Source organism: Tamandua tetradactyla, chromosome 10 (assembly GCF_023851605.1).
Source record: "Tamandua tetradactyla isolate mTamTet1 chromosome 10, mTamTet1.pri, whole genome shotgun sequence".
NCBI classification, from domain to species: Eukaryota; Metazoa; Chordata; class Mammalia; order Pilosa; family Myrmecophagidae; genus Tamandua; species Tamandua tetradactyla.
Genome location: NC_135336.1, coordinates 72,442,018 through 72,463,805, shown reverse-complemented (window position 1 = coordinate 72,463,805; position 21,788 = coordinate 72,442,018). Strand labels below are relative to the sequence as shown.

Sequence of the window (21,788 nt, the reverse complement as noted above, 5' to 3'; positions counted from 1 at the left end):
TTGCAGTTCCTGATCCATTCACATCAAAATCAGCACTCTCACTTCAGGTAGCAGCTAAAGAAAAATGTGTTTATTAATGGGTAAATGATCCTTCTAAAAAGACATTAATAGTGTATTTTATAGAATTCTGTTTGTTCCAAAAGAAAATAAATCAACAGATTTTGTAATCAAAGTTTGATGTACAAATTAGTGCCCATTACTAATAAATTTTGATATACTCAAGTCTACGTCTGTTATCCCCAATAAAGGAAGTTCCATTTATAGTAATATTTAATTCAGGATTATAAGGTATTTTTTTATTTTGTTTTTGAGAAACTGGCAGTATTTGTAGGCTAGTACAATCATTTTCATTCAAAACTAATTCATAAAATATAATTGTTTAAAATGCAAAACTGATCATTGAAAACATTAAATGTTCATGTATCATAAATAATTTGCGGATTATGTAAAGCTGCAGCAGGTGGTACTTGATTTAATAAGTAATGCTTTTATATCCTAAATTTACCCCCACAGCAATTTGTATCCTGAAGCATGATTTCTTGATCAAGATACTCCAGTAAGAACATTCAGTAAGAACATGCATACCTCTATTTTTATAAAAATAAGATAAATTCATTATCTTGTTTGAACAGCTGATGCAAAAGACATAGTTTGTTAAATAATTTCCATCTTCAATAATGTATTCCATTAAGAATCACTCTTATTGCTATTGTTGATAACCAGAGTTTCTTCCTAGATGGATAACTTGGAAATTGTTACATTGCAAAACTTTCCTGTTTGAACCAATTCTTAGTTAAATCTGTGTGTGTTTGGGAAGAAGTGGCCCACGATATTGAGGAACATATAATGTACAATTTCAAATTGTGACATATCAAAGATCATATAATGACAAACAAATCTACAAGCATATATACAGATATACATACACATGACATTCTGAAACAGATGCACGGGTTTCTCTTATTCTGTGATCCAATGCAACATTTTAGTAGAACATGCTTTATAATAAAAAGGGCATGAAGATCTTGCCTTCAAAGATGGGAACATTTTAAAAAGTTTGTTATGTGAGTAAATGCAGAATGTCTGGTAAGTGTACTAAAAACCCCAGGAGCTTTGATCAAATGCCAGCTGTTACATCAGTCCTGTTGGTAATCTTCCTTACTGATCTGTGACCTTGACCTTGTGCTTGTGTCTGTATGTCAAGTCTATTTTAGGGTTGAGGAAAACATGGTCGAGTTTAATAGGATTTATATTCCAGTCTCAAAGGATGTCCCTATATATACTATAAACACTCAAACAATTCCAGGAGAAGAAAGCTCCATTTTCCATTATGTTTCTTATTTTGATAGAGATTGGAAAATATTATGTTTTTGAAAACTGTTAGAAAGCACCAGTTTTAGCAGAGCTATTGGAAAAGGCTAGGAGAAGCTTCACCCTCCATTGGTTTTGTATCTAACGTTTATGGTGCTAACAAAATAATTTGTTAATGATTATTTTGTGTTTTTTATTTTTCAGAGAAACTATGTAGTATAGCATCCAGGAAGGCATGACATTTTGAGATTAGAAATTGTTTTAACAGTTAAACACTTTTTCTAGCTCCTTTAATTCTGTGGGCCTTTTATATTTATAATCTCCAACTTTTTCATACTAATTCAATTCTGATTTTAAATATTTTGGGATTTTCTCTTTACATGGAGGCAGAGTAAAATGGTTAATGGTGTCATTGGATCTGATTCATAAATCTTGTGAGGATAATTCAGAACAAAGAAGCTCTTCTTTGTTTTGCTATATCAGTTATATAGGGGTATTTGTTTCTGTCATTGGACAAGTCATTTCACCTCTCTTGCATTTATCTATGTCACTAAGTATCCTAAATCTTCACTGTTATTGCATTTTATTCAGTATATAGCCATTATAAGATAAGCAAATGCTCCAGTGTGAATACAAGCACATATTTAGTTTCCACATAAATGTCTCTGTGAAATTTTGTGATCCCACTGAAGAAAGGAATGAAGGTAAACAACTTTTGGCAGATTGGGTGGTTAGGGTGTATGGCTATTTCAAAATCATTTTGCCCCTTCAAATTGACTAAAAGGGGCTATAAAATATTTTGATTGGGATTATTTCCATTGCTTTATGACAGCATGTCTTCTTTCTCATTAAAATGCTTGTCATTTTTCTCAACTACAATTTGACAAATTAGTTGGAATTATAGAAATAAAATTTAAGGGTTGAAGAGTTTCTCCAATATGTATCTTTGAACTCTTAGGTTAGTTAAGCAGTAGTGTCTTGTACTTAGTGTCTTTTAATAGGGAATGTGAAGGATACTATTTTACTCCTATGGAAGCAGCTAAGCTGATGGACCTGGATGCTAGGAGCAGATTTGGCCTTGGGCAAAAGTTTCTAAATCATTCACATTGCAATAGAGAGGAATCTGGGCACTGCTTTTTCTCACTACAGTGTCTGTGACTTCTGTTTTTTCTCTCTCTGAAGAGTATTGACATCTAAAATGACATCTAGTTTCACATGTTGAGGCCCTCTAGCAGTTGAAGCAAACTGTTTTTCCTGGCACCCATCAAATCGTACCATGTTCATATTTTTGTCATGATAATACTGTAAAGAAAGCTATCATAGAATTCAAATTGTATCAAAGCACACACACTAATTTTTCTTTTTTTTCTCAAGAAATTAGAAATATATTCTAATAAATGAGACTTCAGGCTCATTCCTTTACTATTATTCCTTTTTTATCCCGTTTTGATATGACAGTTGAATAGTTCTTTTATTCTTTTGTTTTTTCAATAACTTTTCCAATTTATAAACGTCTTTACTTTTTAACTAAGCTTCTTATTTAAACATTACTGAAACGTTACTTTCCTTTTCTTCTATGAAATTGTGTGTTGGGTTTTATGTCCTCAGTTTAGAAAGCTACTTTCATCCATTTGGGTAAAATGCTTGATGTTACATTCTCTTGATGAATTGTTCTTTGGGTTTTTTATTCCATATTCAACTTTTTAAGCTTTTCAAATCCTGCCTTAGAGAATGCCAAGAGCTGTAAGGATTATTTGCCTGTGTTGTATTATTTGAAGTAAAGGTTCAGTATTTGGGCTTTCAAATCTTGTTAGTACTGAGAAATTTTCTTCTAATACTTCATGTTTTTCTTATCCTTTTTATATCAAAAGTGCCATGGAAAAAATCTCAAAGTGAAATTGAAATTATATTGTCCCGGAGGAGTTATTTTTGAGTGGCCACAATTAAGAAGCTCTTCAATTACTTCTGCATTTTAAGAAGCTAGAACCAAGAATCCAAATGTTCACAAAAGTGATATTGCAGAAATACCTTTAAATTCAGTCCTCAAATATATATTATTTGATAAGGTAGAAGAAACTGGAGGACATTTTATGGAAAAAATTGGAAGTTATGAAGTATTCATTAGACATAATTTAAATAGCATACAAAATGACTTTATTGATGTTTAATCACTGAAATTTGTTTTTATGGATAATTTGGTTGTAAATAAGATACTGAGTCCTTAAAAGCTAGAGAAAGACTTTCACATTACCTATTCTCAACCAGGAAAATAGTCCCACATATAAGAATCCTATGAAATGCATCTTTTGTTTAACTAAGTATAATTTTATTAATTGGACTTTATCATGTAAAAATTTGGTTTCTCTTTGCTTAATAAACCGTTTCCAAGTAGAGTGCAAAAACATAATGCAGTGGAAATATTTACTCCAAATAATCAATATAACACCCATTTGTGATCTGTTAATATTGCTAATTATTTACAACTGTCTTTATTGATTAAGGCCTTAAAATAAAAATTGTATTTCAACCTATTTTCATACTTTCCAGGTACTTAAAAGAAAATGTAGCTGTTTTTAAAATACGCTTGGTAATTCAAACGTGTCACTAGATATTTCATTAAACTGTCTATATATTTAAACCTGAATCTTTCCTAAAATCTGACTGTTCATATGGTTAAGAATCCATGGAATTCTTTCATGGTTTGTTTTGGTTTTATTATTTTTTAATAACTCTGCTTCAAGAGAACAGTAATTTTTTTCACTGTATGCTAGTTGACCAGTAAACTCTTGGTTTTATAAAATTTAGATGTTTATGCTTACAAACTTTTAACTTAAAAAAGATTCACTTTATAATTTTAATGTTATAAAGCAATTTACGTGAATTCATTAAGTTATCATGAAATTCGTTAGCTCAATATACTATCAGAGTTCTTTGTACTCACTTTTAGTGTCTCAGGGTTATTTATTTATTTATTTATTATTTATTATTATTATCACCATTAATCAGATGATTAATGCAAAGAGACTCACAGTAGCACTCTAAATGTGAATGCAGATGGTAATATTGATGGAATAAACAAAATCTCAGACCATCATTTTCAGATGGCATAGATAAATTTTCTCAAAGTCAGGGATCAGTGAGTGAGCATTCTCCAGTATACTTCAAAAGAGAAAAAGGAAGTGTTTCAATCCAGTTGGTTTACTCAATAGGAAGGACTTCTTCACTCGGTATTTTGTTACAAGAACCTCGATTGCCCTGTTTTGCTAAAAGAATGTATGGTAATATTCTTTCACTTTTTATGATGTTGTACATCTAAATTTATTTGAGTAATTTCATTTATGGACAAATGAAGACAGGTGTGTAACAAAGGGTATTGGAAGAAAATAGATTATATAGAAATGAAAAATCATTGCTGTATTTGGTATTTTATAAGTCTCAAAATGATAGTATTTTGCAGTTATGAAACACTAGATTTCTGTCTTCTCTTTAACAAAATTATGAGCTATCAAATTTTTCATAAGTATAATGGTTTGAACAATATAAGTACAAAAAGAGAACTGAGAAGCTATAACCTGTTATTAGATACGTATTTAAAGTCTGGATTTGTTTTTTTGTTTTGTTTTGTTTTCTATGCTGTATGGCGGGGTCACATTTCATTATTTTTCCATGTGAGTATCCCAATATTAGAGCACGATTTGTTGAATTTTGGTTGGTTGTTTGCTTTTTGTTGGCTTCTTTGTTTGTTTATTTGGAAAGTGTATGGGCCAGGAATCGAACCCTGGTCTCCTGCATGTCAGGCGAGAATTCTACGACTGCACTACCTTTGCACTCCCCTGGCATTGTGTATTTGTAAGGTATTTCCAGGCTTTCCATGACTGTAGATGAATTGTCAGTTACAAAGTACCTTACCCATGTCTCTTATATATATTCCTTCAAAATCTAGAAAATACAGAATAAATAATTGGATTTGCTATGCTTAAGTTATGAAAACTTCTAACGAATTTGTTTTTCATTATCTTTCACTTTTACTCAGTAAGGTACACATATATTGGCTTATAGTAATAAAAGGTCCACTGAATTCTGATAATAAATAGTGATAATTACCATTCTTCTTGGTATACTGAGGGTTAAGATGAAGTTATTAAAGTTATAAAGCTAATTTTTATTTAAGATGGCAATCCTCAAATAATAATTTAATTGCTTCTTGGTATACTAAATATTATAGTAGCTTTTTAGTTAAAATAAGTCACTTCTAAAAATTATGTTGGACAACCCTATAAAAATCACAACCAAGTTGAAACGAATATTGTTCAGTCGATCTACTTTCATTTTATCATTGGGTAAATTTTATTTTCCCCCTTCGTATATTAAAGTGTGCATTAAAGCTTTATAATATCCAGAGAATCACAAGATTTTGTAAACTTTTCCAGTTTTAGAACATCTTACTACCAAATCCCTGAAGAAACTAGGTTTTTAAATGTATGTTGACATGCAGATATTTTTAACTGAGTATACTCCTTCTAGTAGTGTTAAATCTAGCAACATTATTAAATACCGTGTATATAGAATCAGACAAGAGAACTGTATGTTGGCGTTTCAGAAATAGTGGTATTTTTGCTAAAAGAAAATGAGTCAAACTAAAACTAAATAACTTTAAATACCAATTGTAACCTTAAGGAGTCTACTTGTTAGGTAGCATAATATTGTATATCATGCCCTAATATCCATTTTGTTCCGGTGAGCTGTACCATATCCAAGTATCATGTTTCCTTTTCTTCTGTCTAAAAAGCTGAATTCTGTACTATAAAAATGAAAAAGTGAAACTCAGAAAAGGTAGGAGAGATTGTTTCTGATTTCTCCCTTTTTTGTCATACAGGGGAATAGAAAAGGAAATTATCAAAGAAATTTAGCTCACTTTTATCTCTGAAGGACCCTTAATAGTGGATTCTCAGCGAATTCAGACCCAAAGTAGTTTCAGAATTCCTGCTTTCTCAGTGCTTTTCTTTTTCTGTAAGAGTGCTGGTAGGTGTTACTCCTGAGTGTCATCTGAAACAGTCTCAGTAACCTCAGACAGGTGGCTTTGATTTACAAATTTATCCCACTAAAAAAACAAGTTTCAATAAGACTTTTCCCTCACTGCTTTACGTAATTTGTTATAGGATTTCTTTTCAAATAAATCAATTAAAAGAACCACCTTGACTTAGATGGAAATTTGTTGGAAGGAATTACTCATCTTTCTTTCAAATCTATTCTAAATTGGTTTCTTGCTTTCTTTGCTGGAGGAAGATGTTATAGTGTAGTGTATATATACAATTATATTTATTCATATTACAACAACCACATTTCCTCAAAAAGAAATTGGTGCAAGTATGCTAACATTTTTTAAAATTTTGTTTGGGTTTTCGTTAAGAAAATCTTTGAACAAGTTTTTGCAAATTTCATTTAATCATTTATTTGTACTTACAGTAGAATCACATGAAAATAAATACAATGGGTGTGGAGGAAAGTACTTTAGGGCCATCCTAGAAACTTAAAGGTGCACGTTCACCTTGCCTCATCCTCTGGAGGTTGCCAATCTGTTCCTCATATTTAATGAACATATTTCATGTGTTATCTGAAGATAGATCTCCAAGCAAATTTAGAGTTTTGTAGGTTTGTTATATTGAATTAAATTAGTAAATCTGATTGAATATTTAGATGACTTTTGCCTTCTCATTCTTTTGGCTTACCTCAGTGAAGGTATAGTGTGTTGCTTTAAATTTGTGATACCGATTATTTCATTTCTCATCTCTCCATATATTCATTGGGTGTATGTGTGTGTTTGTATTTAGATATAAAAATGCCTTCCTTCCTAGTTAGCAGCTTATTCATTCAGTGAGTTAATTTATTATAATGTACAGTTATTGAGTGTTCTAATTAAAATTAGGCCTCAGACCCAAGGAGCATAATGAAATCTTTTGTATGTCATTTTATACTCTTGAAAGTATACTAAAAGTTGAGTTGTATTTTCTTCTTTTTAACAAGCAATAATTCGTCTTCATCTCTGTTACCCACTCTCTGTTAATATAGGAAATATGTAAAAAATGATAAACTGTAGCAATAGTAAAGTGTACCTTGGTAAGGTAATATGTTTTAAGTAAACTCCCAGGTCTTCTTTTTTCCTTCAGATATATATAAATTCAGTCTTTTTAAACCAATAAATAATACTTTACTGTTACCCACGGTAAAGAGTGGAATAGGAATAACATGAATAATATGAACCAAATTGTGCCTCATGTGCTCCAATAACCTTATTTCATTCTCCTGCTTCTATTAAATGGTTTTTCTTTTTTATGGCCACCTCCAAATCAATTATAAGATTGACTTATGTGATTTTGACTGATTTTCTTCAGTCCAGTCAAGAACAAAAGGTTGGCAGTGATATCGAAGGATATACGGTAGATTTGCATACCCTTTTTTTTTTTTTTTTTTTTTTTTGACATGGGCAGGCTCCCGGAATCAAACCTGGGTCTCTGGCATGGCAGGCTGGAACTCTGCCACTGAGCCACTGTTGCCTGCCCTTGCATACCCTTTTAAATGATTGTTAAATTTATAACTAGTTGAGAATTAATTATGTACTAAGGATGTCTAATAACTTGAACAGTATTGTTTGGCATCTTGAGTTACAAAATGCATGGAATTTATTCCAGCTTCTCTTCCAAGGGTTTAGTGGCTCCCTTCTTTAGGTCAAGTTTGATTAAAAAAGAAGCAAATAAAAACTATCAAGCAAGTACTCAGAAATGCAAAAAAATACTCAGAATTTGCAGCTCATATATACAATGAATTACAGTATATATATTGGTGATGGGAAGTTGTTTGGTATCTTCTTAGATAATAAACATCAGTCAGATGTTTACAAATTCTGACTAAGGAAAGATATTTCTCATTCCACTTTACATATATAGTAATGCCCTGTCTTCTCTATTTGCAAGCTACAAACTTCACATTAGAAGTTCTCATGGGGTGCATTTATGAGGCTCAGATTTAAGAATTTAAAAATAAACTAGTAAAACCCTGGGTAGACTTCTAAAGAATCATCCTCTTCTGCCTTTGATAAAGAATGCATGGGAAAATCTGTGGGTAGTAAGCTTGTGTTTATTTTGTTTGTTTGTTTGTTTAAGAATATGATTAATTCTATCACATTATAATATGCACAGGTCAAAAAACAATCTTAAACTTGGTATGTTCTTCTATTTCTTTGAAATCTTCTTTGTTCAGTATTTGAATGTCTGAAAGTTGGGTGATGATGTAAAAAAATGAAACTGTTCTGTAGGCCTCACCCTAACCATCAGACTAATCAAACAAGTCCATTCCATGTGCCCTTTGCTTAGTCTGCACATCTAATTTGTTTCTTCCTAAGTGGCCAGACATGGAGGCAAATAAGGAGGCTGATTCTAGCTCTTTTATAGATTTTAAAGGAGACTTAACATTCACATTACTTTGTGGAAAGATGCTTATGAAAATTCAGAAACTTATAGGGCTTGAAAAGATAGTTATAAATATTAAATATTTTCTCTAATTGATTTGATAATTTTAACATAAGATAAAATACAGTACAGTGACAGTAGTTCCCTATAAGTATATATTTATATACCCACCCACAAACACACATGTGTTTATGTTTGCACACTCATCTATAAATAAAATGTGGAAATGCTATATTATTTTGCTTATAGGTGTCATAGCATGATCCTGGTTCTGCAACGCCTTAACTGTTTTTATTGTATTTTTAATTTTTAGAACATTTGCATTTAATGGGGAACAGAAGATGAAGAAGGAAAAGCAATATATTCACTAAGGATTATATCTGCTTGCTGCTGCAGACCTGTGTGTTAAGGAATACTTCGACTTTTCCTTGCTTAGGAGTCGATCAGCTCTGCTCCAGTTGCATTACAGTTTGCCTGCCTTTTAACTTGTCATTGCCAGAAGCAATCCTGGTTGGAATGTAACAGTAGATCTCTAATAGCGATGGAAGATGATAAACTGATACTCACTTATTAAAGTTACATCTCACTCATCCACGGAAAACCATTCCTTAAAGTGACTAGAAACCAAGCCCTTGTTAATACTTCTATTGAACATGACTCATGGAGAAGAGCTTGGCTCTGATGTGCACCAGGATTCTATTGTTTTAACTTACCTAGAAGGATTACTAATGCATCAGGCAGCAGGGGGATCAGGTACTGAGGTTGACAAAAAGTCTCCTGGGCATAATGAAGAAAATCAGAACTTTAACATTTCTGGCAGTGTATTTCCCACCTGCCAAAGTAATGGTCCAGTTCTCAATGCACATACACATCAGGGATCTGGCATGCTGCATCTCAAAAAAGCCAGGCTTTTACAGTCTTCTGAGGACTGGAATGCAGCGAAGAGGAAGAGACTGTCTGATTCCATCGTAAATTTAAACGTAAAGAAGGAGGCTTTGCTAGCTGGCATGGTTGACAATGTGCCTAAAAGCAAACAGGATAGCACATTACTGGCCTCTTTGCTTCAGTCGTTTAGCTCTAGGCTGCAGACTGTTGCTCTGTCACAACAAATTAGGCAGAGCCTCAAGGAGCAAGGATACGCCCTCAGTCATGATTCTTTAAAAGTAGAGAAAGATTTAAGGTGCTATGGTGTTGCATCAAGTCACTTGAAAACTTTGTTGAAGAAAAGTAAAGCTAAAGATCAAAAGCCTAAAACCAGTCTACCAGATGTAACTAAAAACCTCATCAGGGATAGGTTTGTAGAGTCATCTCATCAAGTTGGACAAAGTTCAACAAAGGTCATGAGTGAACCTTTATCATGTGCTGCAAGATTACAGGCTGTTGCGAGCATGGTAGAAAAAAGGGCTAGTCCTGCCACCTCGCCTAAACCTAGTGTGGCTTGTAGCCAGTTAGCATTACTCCTTTCAAGTGAAGCCCATTTGCAGCAGTATTCTCGGGAACATGCTTTAAAAACACAAAATGCAAATCAAGTGGCAAGTGAAAGACTTGCTGCTATGGCTAGATTACAGGAAAATGGCCAGAAGGAAGTTGGCAGTTTCCCACAATCAAAAGGAGTGCCAAGTCATCTTAATGGACAGGCAAGAACACCATCAAGCAAACTAATAGCTAGCAAAAGTAATTCTACCACATTTCAAAGTTCAATGGGTATCATTCCTTCTTCCCCCAAAAATGCTGGCTATAAGAACTCACTGGAAAGAAACAATATAAAACAAACTGCTAATAATAGTTTGCTTTTACATCTTCTTAAAAGCCAGACCATACCTAGGCCGATGAATGGACACAATAATAGTGAGAGAGGAAGCATTTTTGAGGATAGTAGTACACCTACAACTGTTGATGAATATTCAGATAACAATCCTAGTTTTACAGATGATAGCAGTGGCGATGAAAGTTCTTATTCCAACTGTGTTCCCATTGACTTGTCTTGTAAACATCGAATTGAAAAGCCAGAATCTGACCAACCTGTGTCTCTGGATAACCTAACTCAATCCTTGCTAAATACTTGGGAGCCCAAAGTCCCAGATGTAGATAGCAAAGAAGATCAAGATACCTCAAAGAATTCTAAGCTAAATTCCCACCAGAAGGTAACACTTCTTCAGTTACTACTTGGCCATAAGAATGAAGAAAATGCAGAAACAAACACCAGTCCTCAGGGAGTACACAATGATATGACAAAGTTCAATACACAGAATTATACAAGGACTTCTGTAATAGAAAGCCCAAGTACAAATAGGACTACACCATTGAGCACTCCACCATTACTTACTTCAACCAAAGCAGAGTCTCCCATCAATCTTTCTCAACACTCTCTGGTCATCAAATGGAATTCACCACCATATGCTTGCAATACTCAGTCTGAAAAGCTAACAAATAGTGCATCTAACCACTTAATGGACCTTACAAAAAGCAAAGAATCTCAAGGAGAGAAACCAGTCCAAAATGAAGGTGTGCAAAACTCTGCAACTTTCAGTGCCAGTAAATTATTACAGAATTTGGCACAATGTGGAATGCAGTCTTCCATGTCAGTGGAAGAGCAGAGACCTGGTAAACAGCTGTTAAATGTAAACACAGATAAACCCATAGGTATGATTGATAGATTGACTAGCCCTCTGCTCTCAAATAAAACAAATACAGTTGAAGAAAATAAAGCATTCACTGGTCAGCCAACAGTTCCTGAAACAGGACTTTGTGGTTCTGAAATAGAAAATCTGCTTGAAAGACGCACTGTTCTCCAGTTGCTCCTGGGAAACACCAACAAAGGTAAGAGTGAAAAGAAAGAGAAAAATCCTTCAAGAGATGAAAGTACTCAGGAACATACTGATAGAGCTTTAGGTGAACAGATTTTGATGGTGAAAATAAAATCTGAGCCTTGTGATGACTTACATATTCATAATGCCAGTGTGCACTTGAGCCATGATGCTAAGGCTGGCCCATTCTTAGGCATGGCTCCTTCTGTGCAGAAAAGCACAGCTGCCTTACCAGCATCCGAGGACTTTAAATCAGAACCTGTTTCACCTCAGGATTTTTCTTTCTCTAAGAATGGTCTGTTAAGTCGATTGCTGAGACAAAATCAAGAAAGTTACCTGGCAGATGATGTAGACAAGAGCCACAGAAATAGTGAACTGACAGTTCTAGCATCGAAAAACTTTTGCTTGGCCCCTAAGAAAAGAAAGCTTTATACTGAGCCTTTAGAAAATCCATTTAAAAAGATGAAAAGTAACATTGTTGATGCTGCTAACAGTCCCAGTGCTCCAGAAATACTGTATGGATCTTTGCTTAACCAGCAAGAGCTGAAATTCAGCAGAAATGATCTTGAATTTAAATACCCTGCAGGTCATGGTTCAGCCAGCGAAAGTGAACATAGTAGTTGGGCCAGAGAGAGCAAAAGCTTCAATGTTCTGAAACAGTTGCTTCTCTCAGAAAACTGTGTGAGAGATTTGTCCCAGCACAGGAGTAGCTCTGTTGTCAGCAGTAAAAAGAAAGGACACAAAAATAATGTGACCAGTAGCAAACCTGAATTCAGCGTTTCTTCTTTAAATGGACTAATGTACAGTTCCACACAGCCCAACAGCAGCTGCATAGATAATAGGACATTTTCATACCCAGGAGTTGTAAAAACTCCTGTAAGTACTCCTTTTCCTGATCACTTGGGCTCTGCAGAGTCTAGACCAGAATCTGGGCTTTTGAATGGGTGTTCCATTCCCAGTGAGAAGGGGCCTATTAAGTGGGTTATCACAGATGTGGATAAAAATGAGTATGACAAAGACTCTCCAAGACTGACCAAAACCAACCCAATACTGTATTACATGCTCCAGAAAGGAGGCAATTCTGTTACCAGTCGAGAAACACAGGACAAGGATATTTGGAGGGAGCCTTCATGTACCGAAAGTGTCTCACAGGTTACAATCAAAGAAGAGTTACTCCCTGCTGCAGAAACTAAAGCATCTTTCTTTAATTTAAGAAGCCCTTACAATAGCCATATGGGAAAAAATGCTTCTCGCCCACACAGCGCAAATGGAGATGTTTATGGAAGTGTGGGAAATGTGCTAACAATAAAGAAAGAATCAGAATAAAATGGACCTGATATACAGCTTTGGATCTTTTTTAAAATTAATTAGTATGAACTTGAGATCTGTATAAATAAGAGCATGATTTGAGAATAGCATGGTATAATTGAAGCTTTTTTTCATTTTGAAAAGTATTGGTTACTGGTGATATTTAAATATGCATACTACTTTTGCTTTACATTAGATGTCATGAGGAAACTACTGAACTAGCAATTGGTTGCTTAACATTTCTGTATGCTTCAAACAACAACTGTGAGTAGCTTATGAATGAAATTACTTTATAAGCATAAGAGGCTTAAATTAAAATATGAATCTCCATCCATCGTGGATTAATGCAGTTTTCTGCCTTTCATCCATACCTTTATTAGTGTATTTTGTCTTGCTTTGCAGAGATCAGCCTGCATAGTACATTTTCTAAAAAGTCCAAACAGTTATGTAACTCTATGGAGAGTTACTAAGTTTTAAAAAGTGATGGTTTCTTTCTCATCTGATTCAAAATTAAATTAGAGAAAATGCTTACATTTTCACCCTTGCTAAAATATATTAGTAACTCTTGGAGGGGATTTTGTGGTTCCTAATGTGTACACCCCACCCCAGTCCCATCTATCTATCTATATATATATTTCCAATATGTATTTCTTTAAACCTTGTACTACTTAGTAAATATTCATTATAACTGAGGAAAGTTTGATAGATCCTTTAAAAAGGCAGATTTCCAGTTTTGTATCTTAGCTATTTTACTAAATTAATATTTCTCCTTTTACAGAATTGGGAAAGTTAAAATTTATCTTCAGGTGGTTTCCTGAGTAATTGAATATTTAAGAAATTATTTTTAACAGAAGCAAATTGGCTTTTCTTTGGACAGTTTTCACCATCTCTTATCAAAGTGAATTCTCACCATTCCTGTGGTACCTGTTAGTCTTTTGACCAGGATTTCTTAAAGCTGGACTCAGACTAACTGCATTAGAATCATCTGGAACACTTGTTCATAATGCAGATTCCTAGGCAGCACCTCAGACCTACAGAACAGGAATCTTTCCTAAGTGGACTTGGGATGTCTTCCATCTGCATCTTAACATGCTCACCAGGTGTTTCTTCTGCACACTGAAGTTGGAGAACCATTGTTTATGACTTTTCTCAGAACATAGAATAAGGACTATAAAACAAAATACTTGATGCCTATATTTTCCCCCAACAGAGTAACACATCAACTCAAAATTTGCAGTATTGTGGTTCATATATTACCATTATATCTTTGGAAATCATGTTCAGAATACTTTTTATGATAAAAAATTGGGTGAAGGGGACAACTTTCATATCTGGCTCAACATCTCAGGAAAATCTGTGATTATTTATGTTTTCCAATGAGTAACATCTACTTAATTAGCCTTAGGGATGGAATAATAGGGCCACTTAACCAAACTCAGGTAATTCTAGGATGGTTTGGAAACTTCTTCTGAACACATCCTAAACTTCTGTTAAAACCATTGTCGTAAGAACAGTGCTGACAAAGATGAAAATATTTAGTCCAAACTCAAGAAAGGGATTAAACTCAGATTGAACTAAGAAAATGTGAAAAGGGCACATACACATTACAGAATTGTGTACGATCGCTCCATTGAGTCTATTTTAAAATACTGATTAAACATTGATTTTGTCTTAAAATAACTTCTTATTGAGCCACGTGGGGTTTCAATTGTGAAACAAGTTTTCAAGTTCCAATTTTATGATCCAGATTCATACATCAAATATTTTCATGAACCGGAATAGCGACTGACCTATCAAAACTATTATGTAATCACCTATTAATTAGAAGGAAATCTATTTGAAATTCTATTTAAAATTGTTTCTAAGCTTTTTATATTAAAATGGGCGTTATTTCCTAATATGATCTAAAATACTAAATGATTATTTTTTTGCAAAATGATTTATAAATAGTTATTGGATATCTAAAATAATAGAATCAGGAGTGAATATATCACTACATCATGGAGAGATGAAGGCATATACTTATTCTTAAATGAAAATTCCACTGGCCAGTGAATATACTGTACTCCATCCCATATTTACTCTGAGACAATCTTATTGTCTCGCTATATGAATAAACTTGTACCAAGTCATTTTTTTCCTGCCATTATGAAAGGTCTGGAACCTTAGAGTTGTTTTTTTTAAAATGTCGGTATCTTCCCTTGCTTAGGGGAAAATAGGCTTTTACAAGGGAATGAAATTGAGGCCAGGAAAAAGAACATCAAGGGCCAGTGTGGCTATTTTTTGTTTGTTAGGTTGCTTTTGTTAATTAAAGGAATGAGAATAAAGTAATACATAAATAAATATGACCACCAAGAACGCTGTTCTGATTTTCCAGAGAATTCTCCACTTTGAGTTTAGGGTGGTATTAAAGCAGAGCAGTGAGAAAGAACATATGTCCACAAATTTGCTTTGTTTATGCCTTTGTAGGTACAAGGATGCACATACCATATTTTCAAGGACTATTTTAGATATGTAGACAATTTCTTCCTATTAAAGTCATTTGTGAAAGGGTACTACAGCTGTCATTGACATCAGTAAGGTAGCATTACCTGTTTATTCTCTGCTGCATCTTACAGAAGAGTAAACTGGTGAGAGTATATATTTTATATATATATATATATATATATAATATGTGTATATATATATATATTGACTTGTTACATGAAGATGTTAAAATTGGTTTTTAAAGGTGATGTAAATAGTGATTTCCTTAATGAAAAATACATATTTTGTACCATTCTAATGCAACAGAAAAGCCTTTTAATTAACTCTTTGGTTTCTGTATATTCCATGTATAAGTGTAAATATAATCATACAGGTTTAAAAATTGTGCATGTATGTATACTGTTGCAAGTCTGGACAAATGTATAGAATAAACCTCTTATTTAAGTTGTGATTTCCTGCTGCATGAAAAGTGCATGGGGGACCCTGTGCATCTGTGCATTTGGCAAAATGTCTTAAGTTAGATCAGATCTTCATCCCAACATGACATTATTCCATTTCTGGACATGACTTCTGTGGTTTAAGCTTTGTGAGAGAATGTGCTTTGAATCCAAGGGTCTTAAAAATTTTTTAAATCAAGTCAACTACTTTTCAACATGAAGAATTCAACTACTTTCATGAATTTTTTAATTCCATTGGAAACAGTGGTATTCCAAGAGTATTCCATTATTAAATACTGGAATACGGGCACATTACCATTCATGGTATGCATTCTGGGGTTTACACAACTGATTTTGATGCAATGTGCACAGTAATATGATTTGTCATTTTTATTAGGAATTTAATTTCTTCATGTGTTGTCATGAAATTGTACATATTGCAGTGTGAATTTTTTTGTTTTGTTTTTTAATCTTTTAGTGTTTACTTCCTGCAGTGAATTTGAATAAATTAGAAAAAAATGCATTTTCTATGGTTTGAAATGACTGTTATTTCTTTTTTTTTTTTTTCCTGGTTTTCCATAACATAAAAGTCCCTGGCTATGAAAATAGCGATAGGTCTCCAAGGATGCTTTGCCTTTCTCAGAAAAATAAAAGGGAGAGTGGGAGTAGGAAGTGGCCAGCGAGTTAGTGCATCTAGTGACAGGGCAATTGAGATATCACTCAAAATGACAATCAGCCTATCGCCTATCCTACTTAGCTTCTCTTCTGTTACTTGGTTTGTAGCTGAATCATCACTGTAGATTTTTAAAATGGAAAAGAAATTTGTACAGTGTTAAAAAAAAGTTGATTTGATACATGCCTTAAGATGAGATTTTGTTAGATAAGATTAGTTTTAATGGATATTAAATTTATCAATTTTGAATCTTTAAAAATGTGTATATATATTCACACATGTAAATATAAGCTATATGTAGTAGATAATGAGTCAGAGAATGGTAAGCAATATATGTATGTAATGAGTAATAGGGAATACTATTACTTGTTATATACATCCTATTTTTAGGAAGAAGAAAATAAACCTGTGTGTACCTGTAAACCAATGGCCAAGGATTTTTAAATTTTTTTAATTTTTATTTTTACTACATGTATCATTGATTGTTGTTTTGGAGGAAGGCATTTTTCCCCAAAATGAATTTTTTTGGGGGGGTGGTTGGGAACTAAAGGGTTCTATTATAATCTAACAGTGAAAAATTTGAAGTTTCTTTTCCTAACAGTATTATAGACATTGTCAAAAAGAAAGGCAAAGTAATAGAAATACATCCAGCTGTTCTACATTATTAAAATGTTGAAAATTATCCCTTGCTGTATGTATATAGACACTGCCATTTAGGATCAAAGATACAAAACTAAATTGTATCTTTATGGTGAAAAAGTTTGATAAGTTTATCAAGTAAAAAGTTGCATAATAGGAAAGTCCCAGTTAGCAATTCTTGGCTATAGGATAGGGTCAATGACTTTCATACGGAGAGTCTTTAAAAATTAAATCAGGTGAGCTCCCATGCTATACAAGGTTTTATTTCAAGTTTGGTAAGCAGAAATTTCATAAATAATTTAAATGATACCACTTGTATCATTAAACTGATTACATAAAAATAAATTTTAAGTATTCGGTACTAAGTATCATTTTTCCTTTGTTCCATAAAACTTAAAAGAAAAAGGTTAGTGATCTATCTAAGACATGCTAACCTTCTAAGAGTTGGTGGAAACTACTCATGTATAAATTTAATCCTCCATTTGTGTAAGTGGTTTCTAACATTAATATTTACAAGATTTTAAAGATGTCATCTTCACACGAAAGACCCTGCCTGAGAAACAAGAATTAAAGCACTCTGAGTTGAAGCAGAATATTTGGAAATAAAATACAAAAGTCCATAATTTCCAGTCCTGGGGAAGGACTGCCACACTTATTAAGCTAATGATGTCCCTTTTTTTGAGTGTCTCAAAGGAAATACATAAACCTTTTCAGAAATATCCACATTTTAAAATAGTATCCTTGAGTCAGAAGGTAATTTTTTGAGCCATTGTAACTGGTCTTTTCACAGTTTTGATTGACACAGAGACCTAGACAAGCTTCTATTTTACCACCTTTGCTTTTATCACACTTCATTGGTAGGTGTTATAAACTTTGAGAAAAATGTATAATCCTGTGGAATATTTCATTTTTGCTCGTAAGTATTCATCTCAGAGGTTACATCTGGAAAAGGAAATGATCTAACATCGGATGTGTCATCGCCTGTATTTTGGAAAGCTAAATGAACAGGGCAGTGGCCATGTGGGTGCAGTGCAGGTGCATTATCTTAGATTGTATTTTCTCATAGCTAATTGATAAGGAACTATAGATCAAAGATTGAACAATGGGCTGATTTTTCATGATTAAAAACTATAGTTTTCTCCAAAGACTGGAAGGGTTACCTCTGGCAGCCATTGCAGCGAATCTTTCCACAAACAAGCTGCAAGTCTTCTAAAAAAATTTAGGATTCCATTAGGTGTACCAGCTCATCTTGCTAGATTTATAAAAACAAAGCTCAATCCAGTTTGGAGATTAAAGGAAAAGAATATTAGTGGGCCAAATGCTTTAGCCCAGACTGATCAATAAGCCACAGGTATCAAGCCTTTTCCTTTCCTATTAAACAATTTCCTAACTGCCCTTCTAGCTTTAGGAGACTTCGTCCTAGGGTTTGCCCCTGTCCAGCTTCCATGTAGGGTTTCTTCAGAATCTCAGTGGCCTTTCCTTATATGTATAAAAGTGAGAATTTATCATTAGGGCCGTTGCTTCCCTGAGAACAATTAGCAACAATTTAAGAAAGAAACCCCTTCTAAGGCATTTCTCCCAACCCCCAACAAAATACACAAGGATTATATGAGTTTATGGGACTCTGATGTGGTCAAACTTCAGGGATAGTTGGCCAGAGGTAGAGTAATTTAGGGTTTAATGGGCCTGAACATTATTACCTGCTCTTACGGGCACTTTCACTTCCATAGTCAGTCACACGTACTACTTTCTCACTTTCAGTTCTATGTTAATAAAGAGAAATGTGATCATCTTTCTAACTGCGGAGCATGGATGGCATTTTAGATCCTTTTGAAAATGCTTGCACCCTAAGTAATTTTACACTCTTGCTGCCAAGTCAGGTCCACCTGCCATGGAATGGACAGCCCTGTGAAGGGGAAGATTCCTGCAGTGGTCTATTCTCGAAGTGCCTGTTCGGGGGAGACTGGGATGCTCAAGGACAGAAGTTCTGGGCTATTTGCATTCTATTAGTCTGGAAGGTAATAAAGATAATATAATGATCCCTGGAAATTAAAATCCACCTACTCAGAAAACAAGCAGGCCTGAGTCAGAAAAGGAGCAAGTAACTATTTCTACTTCTGACCTGGCCAAGTCAATGAGACACAATCTCTGGTTTTCATTCTCTTCATAGTACGATTTCTTTCTTGTCTCATAACTGGTTCTTTTTATTTTTAGTCCTATTTATAACCCTTCTTATTTTATACATCTTTTTGCCATCCCTGTGTGTTGTTTTTTTGTTTTTGTTTTTTTTTGTATGCTGTAAAGTGGCATCACATTTCATTGTTTTTACATGTGAGTATCTCGTTACTGCAGCACATTTCTTGAATTTGTGTTTGTTTGGTTTTTGATTATTTTGTTTGCTTGTTTTGAGGAAAATGCATGGACTGGAAATCGAACCTGGGTCTTCCTATTTCCTTTTCATTGTCCCAGTTCTCTGTTTCCTACTACTTATGGATATCAGATATGAATATCTAAATTTCAACTTGTCCCAGTCTTGACTTCATTATATATTCCTTTCTTTTCATTTGTTTCTCTTTCCCTTTGTGGAAAATTCATCCATTCCTAGAAAATTTGTTCCTCACCAGATTAATTTTATTACTGTAGTCACCAGTACTAATTAAAGATTTCTTCCATCTGTATGTAGCCTTCAACCTTCCTTTGCCTTAACTTAAAGCTTTATCATGTTGAACATGAGTTACTGCATTGGTATCAAATTAACCCGCCTTTCTCAGGTCTCTTTCCTTCCCAACCATAATTCTCACTGCTGCCTGAGTGATCTGTCTAAAATACAAATCTGTTTGTGAAATTCTTCTGTCTAAAATATTATGGACGATTTTTATTACTTACTGGAGTTTCATATGTAAGTGTTATTAATGGCCTGGTGGAGTAGTAAAATGTGTGCAGCTTCTGGTGCAAGACGGTAGGAATTGTAGACCTATCTCAAATGCAGAAGCTAAAGATATCCCAATTCAAATTTTAAAAGTTAAAATATCCACTGTGTTGGCCAAACAAAACCGATACAACATTTTTGGTTGGTGGGTTTTTGTTGTTGTTGTTTTAGCACTTTAAAAACATCATCCCACTGCATTCTTGCTTCTGTGGTTTCCAATAAGAAATTGATACTTAGTCTTTTTTGAGGCTGCCTTATTTGTGGCATGTTGCTTCTCTCTTGCAGCTTGCAGCTTCTCTCTTTATTGTTGACATTCAATAATTTTATTATTTATGTCATGGTGTGGATCCATTATCCAGTTTGGAGTTCATTAGGCATTGTGGATGTGTATATTCATGCATTTCATTCAATTCAGGAAGTTTTTAGCCATATTTCTTTGAATTTTCTCTCTGCCCCATTCTCTCTTCTCTCATTGTGAGTCTAGGGAATTAATGTTCCATAATGCCCTTTGACTTCTGGCCCTGCCAGCATTTTCACCACTGTATGTCTTTCCGACCTCTAATGCTATTCTGCCTATCATCACTAATTATTCCATGTTCTGACTTACCAAAATAAAAACTTGCTGTTTCCTGAACACACCTACTTTCTTGGTCTCAGTACCTTCAGTTGTACAGCATTGCTTAGGATACCTCTCTTCTTAGATCTCCTTTGCCTGTTCTCAGCCTTGCAAACATACATTTACCTTGTAAACATACATTATCTTTAGTGTTACAGTCTCAAAGGAAGCCCTCTATGATTTCTCCAAGACAGAGTTTGCTGTTCAGCCTTTGGCAATTAGTAATTTGGCAATTTGTGTAACCCTCCCTTATTGTACTTATTAGAATGCCTTGCATTTCTTCTAAAGTTAAGAACTGTGTCTTCTTAATCTTTCTACATTCAGTAACTAGTACAGCTCCTGATATATAGCAGTTAGTGAGCAAATGCATGCCCGGGTAGAGAATGAATGAAATGTTATTTCTTCATAAACAAAATAAATAAATAAATAAATAAAGACTGCTTCCTTCCTCTGTTTTGTGGAGAAAAATAAGCAACTTATAAAAGGTAAGTACATATCCTTTTCTCTGAGACAAGGTCCAGCCTCCTCAACTACCACTAGCCCTAAGCATGTGAGCTATCTTGTCCAGTCCAGACATTCTCACTTCTGCCTTCTCTAATCTCCTGCAGAAATACAATCTCTTGAGAAATTCCTGATAAGAGGAGCTTATTATTATTATTATTAATTCCCTGTTGTGTCATATCTTTCTAAAAACAACAGTGAGCATCTTAGAAGCTTTGCCCTTGGGGAGGAAGCTACCAATCTTCCAAATGCCATGGTGCTAACAATTCTATGAAGTCAGAATTCATGGCCTGTCCTGCCAGTTAGCTCATGAATAGGTTCATTTTCCAGAAGCCTATGTAGCCTGCTGAACAATCCACTGTCAAACACAGGCAGGACATGCTTTCTTGGAGACTGTGGTACAACTCCTTAATGACAAGACTTGCCAGTATAGGAGCTTGCAAGAGCAGTAATTTATTCCAGATCCTCATGGATAGCTGGGTCCCAGTGAGTGTGGTAATGCAAGAAACTAGTATCAGATATGAATGAATTGATTAGCTTGAGTGTTCATTCATTAGAGGATTTCAAAGGTAGAAACTTATCTGTTATATCAAATCACCAGGTTTTAAGAGGAT

General features: G+C 34.1%; 1 protein-coding gene across 10 annotated transcripts in view; it reads left to right on the top strand.

The window, feature by feature from the left end:
* NRIP1 (nuclear receptor interacting protein 1) overlaps positions 1-16,339 on the top strand; it is a 107,167-nt gene extending 90,828 nt beyond the window's left edge. For 9 of the 10 annotated variants that reach the window (XM_077118727.1, XM_077118729.1, XM_077118731.1 and 6 more), the window contains one exon: positions 9,091-16,339. In XM_077118727.1, coding sequence (XP_076974842.1) covers positions 9,431-12,910 — 3,480 coding nt within the window. In that variant the 5' untranslated portion in view covers positions 9,091-9,430 and the 3' untranslated portion in view covers positions 12,911-16,339. Of the gene's footprint in view, positions 1-513; positions 570-9,090 lie in introns of all 10 variants that reach the window. The other variant, XM_077118735.1, reaches the window with a different exon arrangement.
* Positions 16,340-21,788: the final 5,449 nt, after the last annotated feature.